General features: G+C 39.6%; 1 protein-coding gene across 1 annotated transcript in view; it reads left to right on the plus strand.

Annotated features, from left to right (window-relative positions):
- Nucleotides 1-26,850, plus strand: part of eif3hb (eukaryotic translation initiation factor 3, subunit H, b) — a 163,904-nt gene that overhangs the window by 116,174 nt on the left and 20,880 nt on the right. The window contains exons 4-5 of the mRNA XM_041189488.1: nucleotides 872-971; nucleotides 14,767-14,916. Coding sequence (XP_041045422.1) covers nucleotides 872-971; nucleotides 14,767-14,916 — 250 coding nt within the window. The remainder of the gene's footprint in view (nucleotides 1-871; nucleotides 972-14,766; nucleotides 14,917-26,850) is intronic.

Consider the following 26,850-nt stretch of genomic DNA (forward strand, 5'->3'; position numbering starts at 1 on the left):
GGTAATTGACCAGATTGAATTGTCTTGTTTTTTGTAGACAGGACATGCCTGGGAAGTTTTCCACACTGTTGGGTAGCTGCCAGGGTTCTAGTGGTACTGGAACAGCTTGGCTATGGTTTGGCTACTTCTGGAGCATAAGTCTTCAGTCTTACTGCCGGGATGTTGTCAGGGCCCCTGGTCTTTTCTGTATTCAGTGTCTGTCCTTTACATGATCACCATTATTGATACTAGCATCTTATTACAGATTTATTTAATTAACTTATTTCAGATTCCCCAACCACTGTGGTAGGATTTGAACTCATGTCTTCAGATCATTGGCCTAGTACAGTAACATGACCAGTATGCTACTATTCCGGCAACTGATGTACAGAAAAGTGTTGGACGACCATATGCCCTCCTTTGCATGTGATATCCAAATATAATAACAATAATCACTCTAAATAGCGCACACTGTAGAAATTAGATTCAGCTCCAAATGTCTATAAATAAAAGTTAGAGATGTAAAAAATTTAATCTATTTCATGTCTAACTTTTCCCCACTTCTGATGAAAGGTCACGGACTGAAACATTAACTCTGTTTCCCTCTCTACAGATGCTGCCTAATCTGTTGAGTTTTTCCAGCATTTTCTGTCTATAAATTGTCGTCTTGCTTATAATACAGGGTCATCCTAGGTCTTTTTTTTCATGTCTTCATTAGTCAGGTATCCTGTAACTAAAAAAGTGTAGCCCTGGTGAGGATCCAATGTGACTGACACAACTATCGTAACCTTTCTACAGCAGAATGACATAATGCCACTTGAGTGGTTATTTCTCTGCTGAATGCATGTAGTTTTAAGAATTAACATACTTTTTTTTTCCTTTCTGTTTCCAGATCCCATTAAAACTGCACAGGGTTCTCTGTCACTGAAGGCGTACAGACTGACTCCAAAATTAATGGAAGTCTGTAAGGAGAAAGATTTCACTCCTGAAGGGTAAGTTTGTCCACAGGGAAAAGTTAAAGAAAAACCTATTACCCAAAATTTAGCACTGATTCGAAACCCATTTAACTAGCTATTCTGGAAACACCCTTTTAGACAGTACGTAGGTTCATTTAGAAATTGCAGCCAGAATTGCTCAGTAATATAATGCAATTTGTTTGTATTGACTATTTTAAGATTAGTTTTATGAACCATGAAAACATATCCTAGTGTACTGAAAAGCCCGACCTCTCTGGATTCATCTGCTTTCTTCATTTACAGTCTGTGTTGCTTGTACTTTTTCTTCTGCAGGCCAAAGCATTCTTACATAACATCAGAATTAAACATCAAACAACTTGAGTACGAGTTCTCTATTTTCCACACATGTGCCAAACTTAAAATTACTTTGATAACTTTATTACCTGATTATTCAATGTACTTATCAGTATTTTGGAAATAATTAAACAATTTATGTCAACTACTGCTGTCACCCCTCCTCAGACACCACAGTAGACCAGATTAAATTATTAATAGTAAATCATTCTTATCTAATTTCACTCTGGCCTGCAAATTGTTGAAAGGCTTATTCATTCCATCTAAGCTTTGAGACATAAAAAAAACATTGGTATCAGAAAACTTTGTTTTTTTGCTTTAAGTTGCTCGCAATTTAAATAATATGCTTTAATTTGTATATCTTTCAACAGAATATATAATTCTGCCATTCTGCAATAAACGTTGCAATTTTAAAAAAATTAAAAGATTGTAAATAATTAATAAAAAGAAAATTAAGTGGTTGAAGCTTCCTGCTACTACACCAGGTCTAATGCATCTCAACTTGTCAGGCTAAGATTTGTGCAATGCCGTTCTTTTAGTTATAAGCAGCTTCTCGCATAGTTAATGGTTCAATGACTGTTAGGTCTGTCAGTGGAGCAGATCTAAAGAGAATTGCTGTATCCACTGGATTTGTAATGTGCTATTGTATAAGATTTGAGATATATTAAAATATGCATTAAAATTACGTTTTGCATAGCACACATTTGCAAATAAAATTAATTGTGAACAATTGCTAATCCTAATAATTTATGATCTTTTACAAAAAATTCCTGCTGTAGCATTTGATATTTCAATCAAAAGCAGTTTATGTTAATATATCAGCTTTAATCAACCAGTATGGCATTGGTGCACTTATAACCTCTTAATCATAGCACAACAGAAGAATTCACAAATTAAATTTATCTACATATTATTAACAAAACTTTTATGGCTAATCTTGATCAAATTGAAAGATGTGTGCACAATTGCATCACAAGAGTGTCTCACAGATGCAAGAACATTATTTAATCCAGCTAACATTTTTGACTACATAATTCAGTCCTGAAACCCCCCAATTTGCTGTTTGAGTAAGTATTTGTCTAATCTCATCAAGCATGAGTGTGGAACAGTTGCAAGAATTTCTCAATATTTAACAAAATTGCAAGCTGTAAAGCCTTGGGAAGAAATGCAACTGAAATAGGTTCTGTTTCATCAGTACATTGGTTACATGAGGTACAAATAGTTGTCTGCTAGTACTTAATTTACAAAACAAAATTGTAAATAGTTTCTCTACACTTGGCAGGTCCAAATAATTAATAAATATTAATGTATTGCAGCATATGTAGTTTAAAAGTCATCAGCTTTGTATTGCGATCGGATCATAATTATGGGCTGTCTTAAAGCTTTGAATTAGATTTTGTGTGGTTTTTAAACTGGGTGGGTTTTTTTTTTGCTTCAGAAATTAGGGACTAATATTCAGGATCCAAAACTTTTGGGGATATATAGATTTCCTTCTGTATTGCACAGAAATGTTCAGCAGGGTGGCCATATGTACATTGAATTACGCAACACAGAAACAGACCATTAAGATCACTAGGTGTTCTGCAACTGCTTATGCTTAACATGAGCCCCCTCCAACCTTACTTCACCTCAACCTATCAAGACAATCTCTATTCTTTTCTCCCTCATGTGCTTGTCTCGCATCTGCTTAAATGCATCTTTGCTAATTGTCTTAACTGGTCCGTGTGGTAGTGAGTTTCATATTCTTATCAGTAAAGAAGTTTCTGCTGAATTCCTTATTGGATTAATTAATGAATATGTTGTATTTATGGCCCCAAGTTTTGGACCACAAATGGGAACAACATCTCTACACCTATTCTATTGAACCCCTTCATAATTTTAAAGAATGTTATCAGGTCACCTTTCAGGCTCATCTTTTCTAGAGAAAGCAGCCTTAGTCTTAGCTGTACACTCTCAGTTTTGGTATCATCCTTCTAAATCTTTTTTTGCACTTTCTCCAGACTTTTTTTAATATGAAGCCAAGAACTGTGCACCATACTCAGTGATCTAACCAGACTTCTCTATAAGTTTAATCATGGTCTTTCTGTTTTGAATTCTAGTAAATTGTACAAAATCTTTTTGAGTTTAATTTATGTTCATCAGGGGTGTTAAATGAAGACCAGACACCAGTTGGACAATGGTAGCAACATCTGGATATAGCTAATAGAATCATTATACACAATAAAATTCACTAGGTAGAACTGACAAGGGAGCATTGAGGAGGTACTTTCAAACAGTTCATAATTTTGATAGTTGGGGAGAACAAAACATCTCAACAAGAAAGAGGAAGACTATGGAGGGAATTAAGCAGGTATAGTTAATTTGCTGGGATCCAACAAGGCCTCCTAAAATTGCCAAAATCAAACAAGATGGCAAATCTGCCTTCAATGAAATGTGTGGGAAATAAAAAATAAAGTGGGCAGCCTGTATACCCAATCAAGCGGTTACTTAAACAGCCAACTGTGTAACTTGAGCACCTCAATATAACACATTGACTGGGGAAAAAGCTTTAAATCAGAATTCCTACAGCATGACTAAGCCTGGTCACTGAGATGAAGAAGGGGGTGGCTGAGACAAGGTGACAGGAAGAGGAAATGAAACCCAAAGGTGCAATCAGGAAACAGGCAAGACACAGGATTAGTGCTTAGTATGGGCCACAGCTTCATGGGAAAGAGAGCAGCAGGACAGTCAGCATCGGAAAGGACTGTTATTAAGAGTAGATGAATCCATAACCAGGCAGGTATATTCACTGGTGTGATTTGCATTGCAAAACAGTCTGCTCCACTACCCCCACCCCCATTCCCAGAGTGAAAAATGTCAGGGAACAAGTGTAAATAGTTTTGGGAGGGTTTGATTGACAAACTCTCACGATATTCAACATGAAACTACTATGCAAAGAGACTGAAGAAGGGTTTTTGTTCAAGATTGGGAGCTTGGAAGAAACCTGAAAAGCAAGGCCTCAAGATTTTAATAAACTCAAGAATACAGTTTGTTATATATATTTATAGAAACATAGAAAATAGGAGCAGGAGTAGCCTGTTCGGCCTTTCGAGCCTGCTCCACCATTCATTATGATCATGGCTGATCATCCAACTCAATAGCCTGCTCCCACTTTCTCCCCATATCCTTTGATCCCTTTCACCCCAAGAGTTATATCTAACTCCCCCTTGAAAACATACAATGTTTTGGCCTCCACTACTTTCTGTGGTAGCGAATTCCACAGGCTCACCACTCTCTGGGTGAAGAAATATCGCCTCATCTCAGTCCTAAATGGTCTACCCCGTATCCTCAGAATGTGACCCCTGGTTCTGGACTCCCCCACCATCGGGAACATCCTTCCTGCATCTAGTTCTGTTAGAGTTTTATTGGTTTCTATGAGATCCCCCCTCATTCTCCTGAACTCCAGCGAATATAATCCTAACCGACTCAATTTCTCCTCATACGTCAGTCCTGCCATCCCAGGAATCAGTTTCGTAAACCTTCGCTGCACTTTCTTTATAGTTGGGACATCCTTCCTCAGATAAGGAGACCAAAACTGCACACACTATTCCAGATGTGGTCTCACCAAGGCCCTGTATAATTACAGCAAGATATCCCTGTTCCTGTACTCGAATCCTCTCGCTATGAAGGCCAGCATACCATTTGCCACCTTTACCGTCCGCTGCACTTGCATACTTACCTTCAGTGCCTGATGAACAAGACCTGGGTGTCCTCATAGCACATTTCCCTCACTCAATTTATAGCCATTCAGATAATCTGCCTTCCTGGTTTTGCTACCAAAGTGGATAACTTCACATTTATCCACATTGTACTGCATCTACCATGCATTTGCCCACTCACTCAGCTTGTCCAAATCATGCTGAAGCATCTCTGCATCCTCCTCACAGTTCACCCTCCCACCCAGCTTTGTGTCACTGCAAATTTGGAGATATTACATTTAGTTCTCTCTTCTAAATCATTAATATATATTGTGAATAGCTGGGGTCCTAGCACCAATCCCTGTGGGTACCCCACAAGCCACTGCCTGCGATTCGGAAAAAAGACCTGTTTATTCCTACTCCTTGTTCCCTGTCTGCCAACCAGTTTTCTATCCATCTCAGTACACTACCCCCAATCCCATGCGCTTTAATTTTACAGGCTAATCTCTAATGTGTGTCTTTGTAGAAAGTTTCTGGAAGTCCAAATAAACCATATCCACTGGCTCCCTCATCAACTTTACTAGTTATGTTCTCGAAAAATTGCAGTAGATTCGTCAAGCATGATTTTCCTTTCATAAATCCATGTTGACTCTGTCCAAATCTGCCACTGTTTTCCAAGTGTTCAGCTATTAACTCTTTTATAATGGACTCTAGAATTTTCCCCACTACCGACATCAGGCTGACTGGTCTATAATTCCCTGTTTTCTCTCCACCTCCCTTTTTAAATAGCGGGGTTACATTAGCTACCCTCCAATCTGTAGGAACTGTTCCAGAGTCTATAGAATCTCGGAAGATGACCACCAATGCATCACTATTTCTAGGGCCACTTCCTTAAGTACTCTGGGATGTAGATTATCAGGCCCTGGGGATTTATCAGCCTTCAATCCTATCAATTTCCCCAACACCACTTCCCTACTAATACTGATTTCTCTTCAGTTCCTCCCTCTCACTAAACCCTGTGTTCCCCATCATTTCTGGGATGATATTTGTGTCCTCCTTTGTGAAAATGGAACCAAAATATGTAGTTAGTTGGTCAGCTATTTCTTTGTCCCCCATTATAAATTCCCCTGTTTCTAACTGTAAGGGATCTACTTTTGTCTTCGCCAATCTTTTTTTCTTCACATACCTATGGAAACTTTTACGTACCCCTCCAGGACACCCTGGTCCACTCCTCCATCACCCCCAACACCTCAACCCCCTCCCACAGCACCTTCCCATGCAATCGCAGAAGGTGCAACACCTGCCCCTTTACTCCCCCCCCTCTCACTGTCCAAGGGCCAAAACACTCCTTTCAAGCGAAGAAGCGCTTCACTTGCACTTCCCTCGATTTGGTCCACTGCATTCGCTGCTTCCAATGCGGTCTCCTCTACATTGAAGAGACCAAACGCACACTGGGTGACCGCCTGGCAGAACGCCTTCGGTCTGTCCGCAAGCATGACCCAGACCTTCCTGTCACTTGCCATTTCAACACACCACCCTGCTGTCATGCCCACATGTCCATACTTGGCCTGCTGCAATGTTCCAGTGAAGCTCAATGCAAACTGCAGGAACAGCACCTCATCTTCCGATTAGGCACTTTACAGCCTTCTGGACTTAACATTGTGTTCAACAACTTCAGACCGTGAACTCTGTTCTCCATCTTCACCCCCTTTTGATCCACTTTTTCCAAATATTTATTTTTACATTTATATATTTTTCCCACCTATTTCTATTATTATTTCTTAAATTTATTTCCATTTATTGTTTTATCTCCACCTTTTAGCCCATTTTGATCTTTTTTCCCCTCACTGTCCCCTCCCCCCACCCCACCCCCAATAGGGCCATCTGTCACTTCTCACCCTGTTTTCTACTCTTACTGTCATCGTTAGCACCTCCTTTAGCCATTATCACCACCATCAACACCCCTTCGACCTTTTGTTTATGACATCTTTCACAATCTCTCCTTTGCCACCACCTGTCGCTGGCCTTCTATCCAGCTTCACCTGTCCTACCCCCCTTAACCAGTATATATTTCACCGTATTTTTGTTCTCTTTAGTTCTGAAGAAGAGTCATACAGACTCAAAACATTAACTCTGTCTTTCTCTCCACTGATGCTATCAGACTTGCTGAGTTTTTCCAGCAATTTTTGTTTTTGTTTCCGGTTTCCAGCATCTGTAGTACTTTGCTTTTATCTTGTTATATATTGGATCAGATTAGGCAGAGGAAAATTCGACAGTTAAATGCATAAGAATTGTGATGTGGTGGTGGGGTGGGGGGGGTTTCAAACCTGCGAGGAAGTGCGCAACTTTTGGGAAAGGAGGTGTAAACAGGGGACAGACTCCACTTGGACAAAACTGGTAACCTGACACTGCTGCATGTGAGTTTAAGCTAATAAACTTGGTTGGAAAGTGAAAGACTTGACTCTGACTTAAAAATAAACACAGTAAAGGGACAAAACTGTATAAATAAAAAAGGGTTACCTTAAGCTAGATGGAGAAGGAAGATGTTGAAGGAAACAGTAATGGATAATAATAATTGTTTCAGAGTTGCATGTTTCTTTGTGTGAGAATGGTTCCGACACGGCCATTTAGCTCCTGACCTCGTTACAGTCTTGGTCCAAACATGGACAAAACTCGAGGTGAAGTGAGAGCAGCTGCCATTGACATCAAGGCAACGTTTGACCGAGTGCAGCATTAAGGAGCCCTTACACAACTGGAGTCAATGGGAATCAGGGGGCAAACTCTCCACTAGTTGGAGTCATACCTAACACAAAGGAAGATGGTTGTGGCTGTTGGAGGTCAATCATTTCAATCCCAGGACATTGCTTCAGAAGTTCCTCGGGGTAGTCCTGTGTCCGACCATCTTCAGCTGTCTCTCCAATGTCCTTTCCTCCATCATAAGGTGGGGATATTCACTACAATGTTCAGTACCATTCATGATTCCTCAGATAGGGAAGCAGTTTGTGCCCATATGCAGCAAGACCTGGACAATATTCAAGCTTGGGGGATAAGTGTCAAGTAACATTCGCACCACACAAAACCACCTCCAACAAGAGAGAATCTAACCATCTGCCCTTGACAATCAATGACATTACCATCACCGACTCCCTTCTGTCAATGTCTTGGGGGTTACCATAGTTCAGAAACTGAATTGGACCAGCCGCAATATCTACTGTGGCTACAAGAGCAGGTTGGAGGCTGGGAATTCTGCGATGAGTAACTCATCTCCTGACTCCTCAAAGCTTGCCCACCATTTATAAGACACAAGTTAGAAGTGCAATGGAATATTCTCCACTTGTCTAGATGAGTGCAGGCCCAAAAGCTCTGAAGAAGCTTGACACCATCCAGGACAAAGCAACCCACTTGACTGGCACCTGATCCACCACTTTAAACATTCATCCCCTTCGCTACCGATGCACAGTGGCAGCTGTGTGTACTATCCCCAAGATGTACTGCAGCAACTCACCAAGGCTCCTTTGACAGCACTTTCCAAACTCTCAACCTCTACACCAAGTAGGGCAAGGGCAGAATATGCATGGGAACACCATCTGCAAGTTTCCCTCCAAGCCATGCAACAAACTGTCTTGAAACTATATTGCCATTTCTTAACTTGTCGCTGAGTCAAAATCCTGGAACTCTCTCCTAATTGTGCTGTGGGTATACCTACAGTACATGGACTGCAGCAATTCAATAAGGTGACTCACCACCACCTTCTTGAGGACAGTTGGGGATGGTTAATTGCTGAGAATGAGCGTAGGACCATGTCCTTAGTTAATATGTCACACATCCAACAGGATGGAAACAGCGCCATACCTAGTTCTGAGCAATGTAGCGGGCCAAACAAGTATCTGAAGTTAGAGCTACACTTGGGAAGAAGTGACTATAACCTAATTAGTTTTTATTCATTCAATGGATAAAGAAAAAGAGGAATCAAAGATTTTGACTAATTTCAGTGTAATGAAAAGAAACCTTGCCCGGTTTGATTGGAAAGAGTGGCAGATCAAACAACAGACCAGCAGTGAGATATTTAAATAAGAAATTAATAAACGTCAAGTTAAGCACTACAATTAAGATTATAGAAGATACATCAAAGGCTGGAATTCAATGAATAAATCAAGTGGTTAGAATAACAGATTTCAAAAAGGTGTATGAAATACAAGAAGTATATAATACAGAAAAATTGAGCAAAATAAAAAAGTATGGGTGGGAAGCAAAAAGGGTGGATTAGGAAAGCAGTGTGTGAAAATATTGAGTCACTAAAGGGAAAGAACGAGAGGTTTTTATAAGCATATAAGCAAAGGGATTATCAAAGGTTGGAATCACTTGGAGATGAAGTAGGTTTTCTGGTAACTGAGTGACGCAGTGACAGATGGTTAATAAATGTTTTGCTTCAGTTTTTCCAGAAAGTAAAAGTGTAACCATAGGAATATCCGAAGAGGATATGCAAGAGTGACTACTGGAGATAAATTTTCAAAAGGAAACTCATTTCAATAAAAGAAGTTTATGGGATTAAAACTACAAAATACAACTTGGCGCTATGTTGACACGGACACCAGAATAATGAAGAAGGCTGAAGATAAGGCAGTTATCATAGTTTTCTTAAAATATTTGGAAACTGGAACTATGCCAAGAACAAAAGAATTGGGATGAAACTAGAATGGATAAAATAACTGACTGATTAGGGGCTGTTCTATGTAGATTTATAAAAAGCAGGTTTTCTTAGCACATTTATTTCAATTTTGCAAATAAATTACAAGTGTGTTGGTTAAAGGAATCCAGTGTATATAGATCTTTTTATTCCAAAAAGCATTTAATAAGGTGACATTAGAAGATTAAGGGACCATAATATCAAAGAGTATGAAGCTGTTTGACTAAGAGAGGTATTGAATGCAAAAACAAGAAAAGTATGCTAAATTTATACAAGATATTGGTTAGGGCACAGTTGGGAGTATTTTATGGACTTTTGGACAAACTGTTACTGGATGGATATTATAGGAAAAGATACATCAAATATTTGCTAGAATGATACCATAAATGAGAGGCCACAACTATGGACAAAGGCTTATTAAATTACTCATGTGTGAACCAAGAAGGCCAAAGAGAGAGCTAATAAAAGTTTTCAAAATTATGAGAGGTTTTGTTAGGATATGCAATAAGATTATTTCTCCTGCTTGGGGAGTCGATAATGAGAACATAGACTTGGATTATACTGGATCAACAAAAAGGAAATCAAAAGGAATTTCTGTCAAAGCTGTTGATGGAATATGTTGAAAGGATTGAAGTCTTGCATCTATATTTTTAAGCAAACATCATTTTGTCCAGGAAGTCTCTTTGGATTGTGTGGTGCAATATGTGTTTTTGTCAGTGGAGGGAGCTCAGATGTTTTCATAGCTCACCGGGCCCTCTCGTGTCTGAACCTCGGTAGTGTTACAGTTTGATATTGAGTAAATCTGAATATACAGAACCAAAATGCACACAGTTCAAATTTGCAACTGAATGAAACCATCTATTATGAATTTTGGATATTCTAAATAGCTTTCTAAATTGACGCTGTGGCCCATCAAAACATGCAAGTATGAAGTAAAATATAGCTTCTTTCCACATGGTTGAAAATCTACCTTTGTTTTGTAGTAAAAGTGATGTAGGAGGCTCTTTTTGACAAATGCATGTCTCCATGTGTGAGAGGTCAGTAATGGGAAATGGAACTGTTTATCATTTCCCAGCACAGCGGAAATTGGCTGCAAAGTAGATGTAATTTTTCCATAACCATGCACATTATCAACTATTTCATACTCTATGGATTTTTTACCCCCCAATTTTTCCTCAGTCTATCCTTTCTTCTCTTGTTGAGACAATTCATGCTGAGCAGCACTAGCATGGATGACAAACATTTGTCACTTTTAATAGTATTTCCTATTTATGTAACTCCTTTAACAGTGTGAAACATCCAAGGTATTTCATAGGCATGTTACCAAACAAAACTTGACACAATCAATTAAGATGATCCTATAGGTGATAGCCAAAAGCTTGTTCAAATAAGTAGGTTTTAAGGTGTGTCATAAAGGAGTAGTATGAGCCAGGGAGGTTTAGTAAGGGGATTCCAGAGCTCAGAGCCTTGGCAACTGAAGGCATGGCCGCTAATGGTGGAATGGTTAAATTCGGTGATGCTCAAGAGGTCAGAATTGGAGCACAGATACCTTAGAAGGTTGTGAGGCTATAGGAAATTACAGAGATGGGGAGGAGTGAGGCTATGGAAGGATTTGAAATCAAGAATGAAATTTTTAAAATGAAGGTGTTGCTTAATTAATAGCCATCGTTGGTCAGCAAGCGCCAGGGTGATTGGTGTGAGTTAGGTTACAGACAACAGAATTTTGGATGACCTAAATTTACTGAGCGTAGAATTTGGGGGACAGGCTTGGCGTGTGTTGGAATAGTTGAGACTAGGTACAAAAAAGGCATGGGTGAGGGTTTGAGCAACAGTTGTACTGAGGCAAAGCGGAGTTGGGCAATGTAATGGAGGTGTAGGTGTGAATATGTGATGAGAAACTCATCTTTGCAGTCAGATATGACACTAAGTTGTAGAACAATCTATTTCGACCTCAGGGAGAGGGATTAAGTTTGTGGCAAGCAAAAAGCGTTTGTGGCGGGGGCCAAAGACAATGGCTTTGTCTTCCAAGCACTTAGTTGGAGGAACTTTCTGCTCATCCAGTACTGGATATCAATCACTCAGTCTGACAATTTAGAGACAGTGGAGGGGTCGACAAAGGTGGTGAGACAGAACTCGGTATCATTAGCTTGCATGTAAAAACTGGTGCTACATTTTCAGATGCTGTCGCTGAAGGTAGCATATTGACAAGAAATAGGAGGGGACCAAGGATAGATCCTTAGGGGACACCACAGGTAATGGAGAAGGAAGAGGAGCCAATTGGATAAGAATAGCACTAGGTCAGTGTCGTCCCACCCAGCTGTTCAGTAGTGGAGAGGGTGGAGGAGGGTGGTGCAGTCAACCATGTTAAAAGCTGCTGGCAGGTCAAGAAAGATGAGAAGGGGCAGTCTGCCTTTGTCATGGTCTCGTAGGATATCATTTGTACCTTTGATGAGAGCCATTTTTGTGCTGTGGCAGGGCCAGAAATCTCACTGAAGGGATTCAAACATGAAGTACCGGGAAAGATGGTCACAAATTTGGGAGGTGTCAACAAGTTCAAGGACTTTGGAAAGGGGCAGTAGTTTTCAAGGATGGAGGGATCGTGGGTTGGTTTTTTGAGGAGTGGTGATAAAAACAGATTTGAAGGAGAGTGGGACAGCCCCTGAGGAGAGAGAGCATTTCCAAATAGATGCTTTCCATGTCCTTGCATTCTGTCTTTGAGCTGTTTGACAGCAGGACCTAACCTTCTCCTGAACAAGTGTTCATAATTACATTACATAATTTGCTAATTTGTGCTGATTTGTGGCCTGTGTTATGCACCTACTTTGAAATGGGTTTAGGATGGCCAGATATACTACTAATATTATCCTTGCAACTTCCAGAAAGAGTGTGGAGACTCATATCCCCTCAACCTTGAGTTGAAAGACCAGTATGCTTAACCTACTGATCCCTGCATCAATGTTTGCTCTTATTTTTCTTTGTGCGTCGCTGGTTTATTGCATTGTGCTGTACATTCAAGATTCCTGGATGGCTGTGTGTGCATCTTAGAGTCAAAGTTGCTCTGTAAATAATTCTCAGTCTACTTTGTAGCTCTCAGACAATGTTTTTTAATTCTTGAGATGTGGGCATCACAGGCAAGGTGAGCATTTATTGTCCATCCCTAATTGCTCATGAGAAGGTGGTGGTGAACTGCCTTTGTGAACCGCTGTAGTCCATGTGGTGTAGGTACACTAGCGGTGCTGTTAGGGAGTTCCAGGATTTTGACCCCAGCGACAGTGAAGAAATGGTGATATAGTTTCAAGTCAGGTTGGTGTGTGACATACAGATGGGTAGTGTTCCCATATGCCTGTTGCCCTTGTTCTTCTAGGTGATAGAGGTTGGAAGCTGCTGGTGAAGATGCTTCTGTGAATTGTTGCAGTGCTTCTTGTAGATGGTGCACACTGTGTCCTTGTGCATTTGTGGTGGAGGGAATGAATATTTAAGGCAGTGGATGGGCTGCCAACCAGTCGACTGCTGTGCTCTGGATGGTGTCGAGCTTCTTAGTGTTTGTGGAGCTGCAATCACAGGCCAATGGAGAATATTCCATCACACTCCTGACTTGTGCCTTGTGGATAAGCTTTGGGAGTGAGGAGTGAGTTACTTGCCACAAGCTGATCCAGTTAAGTTTCCAGTTGATGGTGATTCTTAGAGTATCAATGGTTAGAGATTCAGTGATGGTAATGCCATAGAATGCCACATGAGATGGTTAGATTCTCTTTTGTTGAAGATGTTCACTTGCCGCTTGCCAGCACAAGCCTGAATGTTATCCAGGTTTTGCTGCGTGCAGCTGCTGACTGCTTCAGTATCTGAAGTGTTGCAAATGGAACTGAACATTGTGCAATCATCTATGAGTATTTCCATTTCTGACTTTATGATGAAGAGAAAGTGAAGATGGTTGGACCGATGACATTCTCCTCAGGAATTCCTGGAGCTGAGATGATTGGCATTCAATATTCACCTTCCTTTATGCTAGATATGACTCACACCAGTAGAGAGCTTTCTCCCTATTCCCATTGACTTCAATTTTGCTAAGGCTCCTTGATGCCGCACTCATTCAAATGCTGCCTTAATGTCAAAGTTAGTCTATCTCACCTCAGCCCTGGAATTCAACTTTTCATGTCCATGTTTAGGCTAAGGCTGTAATGAGGTCTTAATATGAATGCCACTGGTAGAATCAAAACTGAGCAGTTTATTGGTGAGCAATTGCCATTTGATAGCACTGTCAGCGATACTTCCCGTTACTTCTGATGATAGTGAGTAAACTGGGGCAGTAATTGGTCAGATTGGATTTATCCTGCTTTTTGTGGACAGAATATAACCTGGACGATTTTCCATATTGTCATGTAGATGTCAGTATTGCAACTGTATTGGAACATCTTACCGCATTCTTTAATCATTTTAAATTGTGTTGGCTAGTGATTTCATACTGGCAATTTTTTTAGCCAAGCATTTAATCTCAAAGGCACTGAATATTTGCTGAGATAGGATCCCATGAATGTCTGTCAGACCTCAGTGCCTTGTCAAAGTATCAATTCTTCATTCAGTAGTATTTCTCTAACAGGAGTCACTGAATAATGGCCAACAGTGGGAAAATCTGGATATTCCTATCCATTCCCTAATCCACTCCAGTTGTAACATTCCTACCCCTATCATGCCGAAGTTCAGATCAAACGTGGAGCATTCTTGGTTTGCAACGCTCAATTACTCACTTAACAAAGTTCCTGAGCATCTGGACAGTGGAGAAACATTCTAAGTTGATATACCAGTAACATAAAATCTTTAGATTGTTGAAATGTTGTAAATATGAAACTTTGAAATGCCTTGAATAAAGAAAGATACAAAGAGCGATCCAGAGCTGTCATTAAAATAAGTGATGCCAATTACAACCCCATATAAACAAATGCAACTGTGGTTATTTTAAGAGTGAAATGAGTCCAAATATGTAACTTCAACGCCAAAATGAGTCCATTTCCAAATGAGTGATGATAGATGTTTGAGCACTGATCAACCTTATAAACAAATTCAAATAAATGCCCCCATAATTCTCAAGAATTTTCATCTTGTCTTTATCAACTAGAATAAAGAAGGCACTCATTACTTCTGAGAATATGTTTGAAGAAGTGCCCATTATTATCAAGAATTCTCACCTCGTCAATGTGCTGTTGTGGGAACTAGAAGAAAAATCAAATGTGGCTGAAAAACAGGAACTTCTCAATCTGGCTAGTGGGTAAGTTTGCTTTCTTTAATCCAGTTGCTTTTCAGGAGCTTGTCTCTTTGTAAAATAAATCTGCCTTGTACAAGTTGACATCTTATTCGCATTTGTGACAATGTTGGTAGATAAGTTACTCATTATTGAAGCTTGTTTGGCTGATACTACTGAAGGTGAAAACACCTTCGTCAGTGTTACTATATTGTTTGACCAGTCACCACCATGGTAGTTTTTGCAGCACCAGCTGTTTGCTTAGACAAGGGGGTTTGCAATGAACATTTTCCTCTTTTCCTTTCCTGTTTGCAACAGTATGAGCCTCAGGCAATGGTTCTACTCAAATACCTAACCCGAGGGGTTGACCCTGAGTTGATTGGGTACATCAAGTGCAATTGTGATCTTGCTCAATGTCCATATCCAAGGTCTAGAAGGGGTGTTTGCAAATGGTTCAGAAGACAGAGCCTGAGTGATTTTTCCTTTCCCCAACATAGTGTAGTGCCTGTACTGCCGTCTAGCAGAGCATAAAGTAAGAATTAGACCTTGAGCGTGTGTTCAACTCTGTTCAGGATTTTTCCAAACATCTTTTCCTTCAATTGTTTTGGCATCTATCTCCACACCCAGGCATTTCTTGGTCAACCTTGAATTCGTGAACAGCATTACTGCTTGTGCTAATATAACCATTGTGCTTGTACATTTCACCTGAAACCAACATGCTTTTAGATTCTTTTTGTACTGATAGCAGTATTTGTGGGTTTCATTAGCTGTTTATCAGTGGAACAGATTATGCTGTTTGCACAGCACTAAATAATACTTGCTGGACTTGTTTTGCACAACTTCCATATTTTCTGAAAAAGAAATCACATAGCAGTGAGATCACATGAAGGTGCTCTCTTCATTCCACTGGACATGGTTGCAGGCAGCTACTGAAACTTTTATCAATCAGGATACTCAAGAGTTTTTGGACATGCAACCAAAATGGAAATATAATGAATAGTTTGGGAAAAGAGCAAGGAAATGAGACTAGAGTAAATAGCTCCCATGTAGAGCTAGCATGAACACATAATTTGGGCACTCCAGGTTTATAATTGTCAATCAGATTTGGAAACTAAATAAATGTTTTAGTGCTAGGATTTCAAAGCACTGAAATATGCTGTTTCTCTTTTTTTCATAAGATAAGAAACAAAAACATCCCATCTCTGCTCTGACAGGAGGGAGTGTTGGTGTCTGGGAGTGCAGAAGTGCTATGATTGCCTTCAACCAAACTTGCAGTTAGCATTCAGTAAATTAGCTGTGTAAGAAGTGCGGGTGAAAAGTCTGAAGTGGCTCAATTGCAAAGGGATTACAAAATGAAGATTGTTGGATTAGAAAACATGATTTAGATTGCAGACTCATAGGATGGATAATTTCAGATTCAGGTGCATCAATCTCAGTCCCAGGACTCAGTTTGAATATAGAGCAGTCTGTATCTAGTATTGACTCATTTCCTTTTGAACCATTGCTGGTCCTACTGCCATGGAAGCCTACCCTTTCAATAGAATGATTTTGCACAGGCAAAATGCAGTTTAAACAACTAAGTGTGTGACTTTTTGATGCCACCTTTACTAAAGTTTATGCTGCCAATGCCTTATGTTTTAAAAATTGCCAGTGCAGTTTTAATATTTCAAAGCAACTTTGGCTTATGAGTTCTGAATGTGTCATGGTGAACTACCTCTGGACACATCCCTTTATCAATTAAAGGATTAACGTGTAACTCTCAAGAATGTAATTATGCAATGAAAGTCAAGACCTTCTAAACTTAAAATTTTGAGTTTAGTAGCCAATTTAAGACCCTAGGTAGTTGTCTGAAATACTTCAAGATAATTGCACTTCCACACTGAAGGTAATTAAACATTTGAAATCCATGTAAATTTTTATTGTGCAAAGAAATTTTTGTATACCAAGCATTTATTTGTTTTTTATTATAGTAATGAGTGCCTTGCAGTACTGTCATAATTTGGACAGAAATACAAATTTGCAGTTGCTGTATAAACGGCATTTTGCATATTATTCATGTTAATCCTTCACTCTGATTTCGTGTCAAACCTTTGGTGCCTTCCCTTAAGTGTGTATATGTAAAAGAGAGTGGTGAGTGTCAATGACAGCTTGATTGCAGGGGTTATTGCATTTCAGACTCTCATCCATAAGTTATCCTCACCTGATATCCGCACAACACTTAGCACAGAGATCAATGGACAGCCATCGGGCATGGAACCCTGGTTTTCTTAGCTTGGGGCAGAGGGAGAATTTTAGAAACAGAGAATTGTTCAAACCTGGAAGTCTCCCTGTCTGAATTGCTCAACTACTCTCTAACCAGCTGAGCCATGGGGAACCTGAAGAGCATAGGAAAGCACAAGCCTGGGATTCACCAATTTAGTCCATCGTGCTAGCCGAGAGTTCAAAGCTTCATACATAATTCACTATTTATATATCTCCAATTTGATTTACTGTCTTGCCTTTCCAATTGCTCATGTTATCCAACCTCAGTCAGTTGAGCATTACACCCTATCTGTTCTCTAATGAAACTAATCTGATTATTTGCTATTCCTCATCGTTATTTCTGAGGCTTTGGTAAACAGCTTCTTAGTATTCCACTTTACAGTATCCTTAAGGATCTTAAAACCTCAACAACATCCCTCTGTCTTCTCCAATATCAACAAACTCAGTTCATACAGTTTCCCTAGCATCTGTGTCCGTCTTCCGGTTCAGATAGGCAGCCTTTTTCTGCACCTTTTCCAAAGCTATGATGGCCTTTGTAATATTGCAAACCAAAACTGCACACAGTAGTTCAAATTAGGCCATCATCATAGGCTTGGTATCATATCCCATGCACATTTTGTTCCATAATTCAATACAACCCCAGACCCTGTTTGCCTTTTATTTAAACTGTTGCAAGCAGTTACAATGATCTGTCTGTCAATAATCCGTTTCCTGCGCTGTATGTGTAGACTAACACTGCTTAGTTTATAGGTCCAATATTTATTCTGCTTCTCTATTGCCATCATTTTTTATTTGTTGACTTTGAAGTTCAGTTGCCATTTCTATAGTCTTATTTTCCCAATCTTCTTTAGATACCTCTGCACCTGATCAGTGTGCGCTTAATTGTTTACAACTCCTTGAACCTTGGCATCACTGGCAATTGTTATCAATCTTCCTTCAATACCCATTTTCAGATCATTAATAATATGAGTAGCAAAAGGACCCAGCATAATTGAGCATTGACATTAATATGCAATGGATATTTAAATTAAATGGAATGAGTTAATCAGTGAACTCAGTGACACAATTCAATTTTTATTAAGTGTTGTACACGTGTCTCATTCAATGTATAACCATCCGTCTTTGCCCCAACAGAACATACCTGAGTACTGTGCCAATTTTACTTTGGAACATCTGCCTATATAGACAAATGACTGAAAAGCACCTGACCTAGTTGCAGTTTTGCATTGAATTCTAGGTGAATTGAGATGTACAGCACTGTTAAATGGAGTAGTTTAAATTGGACGTTATCCAAATTAAATCTGATTTTGGATATTAGATTTTTGTCTTAGCAGCTAACTAAATCACCATTGTCCTCTCACTGTCGCTGGAGTACTTGGGGTGCAGTCTTCTGATTCCTTGGTCTTTATTCCTCATGTTAATTTGGGTTTTCACTTTGCCATGCCAGCTGTTGCAGTTTTTGTGTTTGGGGAGAATAACCTAGCCTTCTGGCAACATGTGTTCCTTTAAACTATAATAGTAATTTTTCCCAGCTAAGCTATTTTTGAATTATTTGATAAAGCTAGCTCATCTCATTATCTCCAGTGGGGCTTTCTAAATCATTGACCTATTTATTACACTCTGGGTAGATTTACTATTTGTTGCTGACAGCATTCTTATTTTGTGCCTAATAAAATATCCTGGAAGTTTAACTTCTGTCATTTAAGCCAATGCAACAGTTTGAGATTCTAATTTTTTTTTGGTATGTTGGAAGTGTGTCAGTTAGTTTTTAATCTTTTTCAAATATGGTCAGTGAGAAATTACACAATGTCTACAAAAATTTTGGTGAACACTTAGTTCTGGTGGTGGTCACATTAGAAGATTTGGGGAAGAGTGACAACAAGAGAGCGGGACCTTATGATTACAGTCTTTTTTCCTAGCCATAGAATGAAGCTTGTGAGTTAGATATTGATAATGCGGCTGGCAGTTCTATATAAAATTTGAAGAATGAATTTTATACAAAGAGCATTTTTGCCTCTGGTTCATTTTTGACCATGATTATATTGCGATTTTGTAAATATGCATAGATTATTTAATTGGGGCCTCTATTTTTATTGGAAAATTCATTCTTTTGGAATTACATGCAGAGTTCACAGATGTTTTAAATTGCCAGCAGAATTGACATCGGTGTAGTTCATCTTTTATTTATCTTCCCAAGCTTTGGTTATTTTCTGCTGTCCATAAAGACACCAGTAAAGAGGACTGCTTAGTCATAGATGCTGCTGCGCATAGACGCCTCTGGTCCAATACAGGTGTCCAGTGACGACTTTGCATCTGTTGCCTGTGTGTAGATTATTGACTTGGGACTTTTGTCCCTGTCGCCAATTCTCCATTACCACAGGACTTGGCAAATGGACCTGGTAGAAACCTGCATGTGAATTTTTTTAATGTGACGACCTTGGAGTGCTGTCATTGATGAGTTGGTAGTCAGATTGTGATGCGTTGAGCCACAAAGACCAGGTCCACCATGCCACTGCAGCCTTGTTCTGCCTTCGCAGTCAGTGAAACACATTGTCTTCCTTCTCCTTTTCTGCTGTTGAGAAGTTTATGCTCACATCAAGTCTCCATGCAATCATCTTATGGATTCGGGAGGAAAAATAACTTCAAGAATGGGACAATTGTAATATCTTCAAGAAGGGAAACAAATCATGCTGTGGAAATTATCGAGGTATTTCCCTTTTGTCCATAGCAGGGAAAATCCTGACATTCATTCTCCTGAATCACCTGCTTCCTGTGCCTGAGGTAATCCTCCCAGAGACACAGTTTGGCTTTAGGCATTCCAGAGGAACCTTCAATATGGTCTTTGTTGCCAGACAAATCCAAGAAAAATGTCAAGGATAATATCAGGAGCTCTTCATTGCATTTATCAAAACATTTGATTCAGTAAATTGTAAGGCTGTGTGGGTTATGCTCCAAAGATTTGGATAACCAAGAAAGTTCGTCACAGTCCTGCAAATGCTGCATGATGATATGACTGCAACTGTCTTGAGTAGGATATCTGAAACAGGCACCTTCAAAATCTGGACAGGGATTAAGCAAGGCTGTGTGATAGCCACCATACATTTTCCTATCTACTTAACAGTGCCTACTCACCTCACCAAAGACCAACTGCTGTCTGGTGTGAGTATTAAATAATATCCAAGTGGAAAACTCTTTGACCTCAGTCACCTCTGGCAAAGCTAAACAGACCACCATAGACATACATGACCTACAGTTTGTGAATGAATGCAGTGTTGTTGCTCACTTAGCACCAGATTTGCAAGCCTCTCTTACTCTCGATCTCAATACTGCATATAAGAAACTTGGCCTTTCCTTGAATGTTGCTAAAACAAAACTCTCAACAACCTACACCTGGTCAGCCAAAAACTTCACCTTCCATATGTGTTGAAGGAGAGACTATGGAATGTGTTGAGATTTTCCATACCTTGGCAGCCATCTCTCCCAAAAGGTTACATTTAACAAGGAGATCCAACACCAGATCAGCTGTGCCATCTCAGCGTTCTACAACTTAAGGCTGCAAGTATTTGACAACAAAGACCTTCGCATGTCAACAGAAGTCCTGGTGTACAGAGCAGTTGTCATCACCTCACTCCTGTACTGCAGTGAGACCTAGACTGTATATCAGCAACTCATAAGAGAGCTAGAGAAATTCTATCATCACTGCCTCCGCCGTATCCGCTGAATTCAGTGGGAGGACTGTCAATCAAACTTTAGTATCATTCTCGAAGCCAGATACACAAGCAGTGAAGCAAAACTCCTGCAAAATCAATTTCGATGGACTGAGCACGATATCTGGATGACGAATAAGCGTCTACCCACTGCACCCCCCCCCGTGTTGATTTCTCAACTTCATATGGCCAAAGTCCCAGAGGAGGGCAAAGCAAATGTTTCAAATTCACTCTGAAGCTCTCCTTGAAGTGCGACAGCATTGATATTAATGACTAGGAAGCTTGCTACCAATTATTCAAAATGGTGACAACTTACCCACCAAACTGCATCATGCTTTGAGTCACAACTTCTTAATGATGAAGCAGACCAGCAACAGAGGAAAAAAAGAAACAGAAGCAAATTCTGCACCCCAGATTCTACTACTTTGTTCAACATCCTGCCCCATGTGCCCAAAGGTCGATGAGTTGAGACTCTACTTGTTCAGTCACATGAAGACTCATGGCAGAATCTTGCGATCGAGCAGACGTCATCTAACAGCCGATGCTGACGAAAGACATTCCTTTCCACATTGGTCAGGAAGGAAACCTGTGCCAAGGTTTTTCCAATTTTACTTAACAGTTGGTCGGTGTGAGAGTAGTCCCCTCTCTTGGGGAAAGGTATCTTGCCTCCATTCAGTACTGCTTATCATCATCTTCAGATCAGTGAAGGTGAGATTGGAAAATTGTTACAAGAGCTTTTGCAAAAACAGAATGCTAAAACATATATCAATGATTTGTGTGCCTGTGACACTTAATTTTTATTTGGAGGTTCCATTCTCTTCAAGTTGTCTTAGTGTACAGAAATCCCTGAATTTGGAACAACAGCACAAAGCTCAGAGACTGAGTCTTACCAAAACCTGTTAGACCATGTTGTAAACTGAGGTGAACCATGATGGATGAATTAATGTGCAGCAGATAAGTTCCTGAAAAGGAAAGGAAAAGTTAATGTAGTCCAGCGGTTATAATGAAAAGCTGTGATCATTGTACTAATAGTTAGTTTAATGGCATTGTATCCTTAAGTAGCTTGTTACAAATGCAAGACTTTATAAAGCGGTTATGTTTCATACTGCCTCTCTTATTTTGTGGTGAAACAGAATGTCCTGGAACAAAGTATGGTGTGAAATCGTGCTAAAATCTGCCCAGAGATAGACCCATGTGATTTGGTTGTCTTGAGGACATTGCCCAGACTGAAACTCCTGGAAACTCAAGTGCTAGTTTTCACACCTTGACCTTAGCTGGTCTCGTAACTCGCAGTCTCAGACATACAGCGCGACCTAGAAAGGAAGACCGAAACAGCGGCTGCTTTGCCAGGCACAGACTGCGTTTTGCATTAACCATCAAGCGGAGTGCTGGTGAGAACGGATTCCCTGTTTGAAGAGATGGAACTTTTGGAAGTTTAAAGACTGAGGAGTTGCCAGAGGGTGCTTTGATGCTGGAAAGTGGTTTGATTATACTCTGGAGATTGAGTGAAGGGACTTTTATAAGTAGACAGGAAGGCTTGCTCCGGTGTAGCATGAAGAAGAGAACCCGTTGAATAGCCAGGCGGAATTTGGGACTTTAACTATAAGGCTACGTATCTGCTGAGAGTGTGGTGTAACATATAAAGGTGGCGTAGGGTTTCTGGCTATGTTAATTAGTTATTGGGGAGAGTACCTTTTCTGTGGTTTAGTGTATTAGTTGCCTACTAAGTAATGTTTAGCCCATGTTGATTTCAGTTTGCTTGTTATAGTATTCGTCTTAAAGCGTGAAACCTTGTGTGACTCTTTCCATCAGTTGCTGGGAAATTCATATCTCTTTAAAAATTACTGCTTTCTAAGGGGATCGTAACAAGCTATGTTTCATATTCCTCTGCCATCTTTGTTGCATTTGTGCAATGTTTTACATAGGTCATTCATGAAAAACATGCTTGTTTGAAAATTAAATCTTAAAAATCAGATTGGTAGGAGCTTTAGCTTACAAGGACTCTGCTTATATTTGAACAAATAGCTTTGAAATCTAAAAAGTTAAAATTCAATTTAGAAAGAGCATCGTCCAATTTGTGAATATATTTTACTTCAGAACAGATATTCAAAGAAATACGCCATTTTAATGCTCTTAAAATTCTACTAAAGGTATTGCTCAATATACTTTGTATCCTTTATCTTCACATATGTTTGCTTGCTTTGCTGATGGCATGCACATAGATGATAGGCACTGCATTAGCACAAACACATCCTGTTAGGATTAACTGTTTCTCAGTTTCTGTGTAATATTCACGTATGATTAGTGTTGTACCTGAATTTTAGCTATTCAGTCTGGAAATTCCATTTATGTGGTCTTATTTGTAAAACAAGTGGAGCCATCAATCTTTTTAAATTAGGCACAGCATTTTCCTAGGTAAAATCATACCCTTCCTGCCGATTTAAATTGTCTCTAGATCTTGTTTGACCATTTGTGAGCCCATAGCTACTGACAATCTTGTCCTTTGATTTGCCTTGCTTTTATTAAACCAGCTTTCCCTTAAAATTATTAGCAGAGAACATATAATCTAAGAAAGGCTAGGAATATGACACTTTACTGATAAGGTGGCAGTTTTCTGTGCTGCTATCAATCAGACTTTTCTTCATAATGTCAGTATGTTTCCACTCACATTCGCAGAGTTAGCATGACCAGTTACACACACATTAATATTGAGCCATTTGCATTTGCACTAATAATATCCTGTGTTACTTTTTTTAATGGAATTTTGTATGAGTACTACTTTGTCATGGAGTGTAAGGACATGGGAAATTGCAGCTGTTAACCTAAGACATGCGTTCCCATCTCAGCAGACTAATCATTGAGCAAACAATAAGCTTGACTTTCCCTAAAACGGAGAGGGGTGGTGAAAGGGATGCATGGTTGCATTCAGTTATAGAGGAAGATTATTGAAGCTCTTTGGAGAAAGTTGCCAGCTGTACCATTGATCAAAAATGAGAGTGAGCCATAAGAGGGGGGAGTAAAGCACTTTTCTTTGAAGAGAAATGTCTCCTTTCAGATTATTTAAATTTTTTTCTTGCACCTGAAGAACTCTAGTGAAACTTCATTTAAAGGGAGCATTACTATCCAGTGAAGTGGTGAATCTGGGATCGCTGAGATTTCCCCCAGATGCTGAGTTGCAACTGTGGTAGTATTGTGAAGTGAAGGCCAAGCTCTTCCTTCAGTGTGCTCTAGCCGATCTTGAACACTTAGCAACTGATTTGAAAATTATGTTGGGGGGAGGCCAGTGAGCAGATCTTCCAACCTGTCGGACCTGCTTGGTGTGAAGAGGGGCATAAAATGCCCATGTATATCAGTGAGTGTTCTATGGAAAGTAAAAATGTTTATAAATTTTCAGGCGTTTCCTATCCACTGCCCTCTCCACCCTATTTGAATCTGTTGGATATGTTAAGCCCTTGCCTAGCAATGTAATTGCATTCCTGAAAAGTGCAACTTTAAAGGAAACAATATTAAGTGAATAAGATTTTCCCATCAAACGGATAAAAACTGTAAGTGGGTTCTGTGGGACCTTTTTGACAGACAAAAAACATTCAAGCTTTATACCCTGTAAGTTGAAATACTTTACATTGCTAAATTCATATATTCTTAAATGAAATAACTTATATTTTTATATTTTATTTTATGCTAGCTCTTTCAGCTCACCACCTGTCCTGTTCCCTGACCCTCGGGGGTGCTACCAATTGAACCTCCTGCTTGCCACACATCCTGCCCCCGATCCTCCTGTTCGCTGCCAACCTTCCCTTTCAGTGACCCTCCTCTCACCAATCCTCCTGGCCTCTGCTGGCCCGCCTTCTCACCAGACTTCCCGCTCCACATCTTTCCCACTCACTGTTTCCTTCTCTGCACCCTCACTGTGAGCATTGGCTCAGGAGACAAGTGGCGCAAGACAAGAAGAGTAGCTTCAAAGTGAGAGCAACATCAAGCCACAAGCTGGAGAGGCGCCAAGAGAGAGCATCAGTAGTGACTGGAATGGTCAGCAAACACGAGGGTTGGGAACAAGCATGGGGGTTGTTGGTGAGAGGAAGGGTCAACAGCAGGAGAGGCTGCTCCAAAATGGACCCCCCCCCCCACCATTGGGTTATGCGACCATGTGTCAGACCTGGTACGAAACAATGTTAAAATGAAGCTCCCAACACTAAAGGGTAATACTGTTAGCTGCCAAAGTGGAACGACTTAAAACGGGGCAATTTAAAACAGGGTCATGCTGAAATTCAACACCCATTATATGGGAATCCATGAAAGAGCTTCAAAATTCACATTGCAGTTGAGCAAAATAGCATTTGGTTAGCATAAGCACTAGTCAAGCTGCTGTAAGAACTTCCCTGCTCTTATTTGAATAGCATCATGGGATCTTTTACGTTTCCTGATAGGGTAGATGTAAAAGTATGTTTAATGTCTCACCAAAAGATGGCATGTCCAACAGTGCAGAACTCCCTAAATATGGCACTGAAGCGTAGCCTAGATTTTGTGCTTAAGTCTGTGGAGTGATAATTGAACCCATAGCCTGTTGACTCACAGGTGAAAGTGCTTTCACCGAGCCAAGGCGAGCACCTTGTGGTAGAGGCAATTGGGAAGCATTGAGATGACATTTTGATTTGAGGGAAATTTAAGTATTGGAGCTGTAACAAACTTGCCACCTGTAACTTTCCACAAGGCGAATTCTTAATTGATTATGGAGATGCACCAAAAATAAGCTGCATATTTTCCCACAAGGAAGAAGAACTTGAGTTATTGACCATTCTCTGTTTGCAGAGTCACAGGATTACATATTACTTTAAAAACTATAGTAATTGATCTATGGATATCCAACGACATAGCTTTTCTTTTTTTAAATTAAGAGAAACACCAATCACATTTCTTAATTTTAAACCTCAACTTTTTAAAATATAAATACCCCTCATGCTTTCATTCAGTATTGTAAAATCTATTAAAATAAAAGCAAAATACTGCGGATGCTGGAGGTCTGAAATAGAAACAGGCAGTGCTGGAAAAACTCGGCAGGTCTGGTAGCATCTGTGGGGAGAGAAACAGAGTTAATGTTTTGAGTCCAAAACACGAGTGACTCCTCGTGTTCCAAAGGAGAGTCAGTTTGGGTTCGAAACGTTAACTCTGTTTCTCTCTCCACAGATGCTGCCAGACCTGCTGAGTTTTTCCAGCAGTTTCTGTTTTTATTGTAAAACCCATTGTAGTGTGATCCAATTAGATGCATGAAAACTTCTGAAATTGTTTGTGCATTGCACAAATCCTAGCTTGAACTCATTGCAGCCTTAGACATTATTGTATTTTTGAATGCAGTCTCTTTTTTAAAAAAAGCTTCAAAGAGTATTCTGTGCAGGAATTGTGGAAAATAGATTAGTCAGAATTCGAACAAAAATGTTAATGTTCCAGGAAGCATGTTGAGCTGCATAGTTTCTTCAATTCAGTCTCTATAGTCTTATGTTTCAGATCCAAAGTTGTGGGGTATAATGAAAATGTTTTAAAAGATTCCTTTTCCCATTAAAAACAGAACTTGGACATTTGGTTTGTATATCATACAAAAGGGATTGTAGTCCAGATCATAGTAAAATGCCAAATATTATCGTAAAACTATACATTTTTCTATTAAGTAGTCACATTAACCTTTCAAGAAATCTCGATGTAGTTTGATTTTGAAGGCGGGATTTTCAAACAGTGAAATTTATCTTTTTCCAATTTGTTCATGGCTCTACCTTGCTTTAAATGAAGACTGTGTAATTGTTTAAGGCCTGTGGATAATTGATCAGTGTGTATTGAATTGTTACCATTGGAAACTCGCTGTGTTTAATGTAATGGGAGTGTTAAATCTTTGGTCTTAACATGGGCAAAGTTTGATTGAGCACCAATCAAACTAACTTTTTGATGCATCTTGTTCTATTAGGTGCAAATAATAGGGACAATGTTAAAACTCCATTTTATC

The sequence above is a fragment of the Carcharodon carcharias genome, chromosome 6, assembly GCF_017639515.1.
Source record: "Carcharodon carcharias isolate sCarCar2 chromosome 6, sCarCar2.pri, whole genome shotgun sequence".
Classification (NCBI taxonomy): Eukaryota; Metazoa; Chordata; class Chondrichthyes; order Lamniformes; family Lamnidae; genus Carcharodon; species Carcharodon carcharias.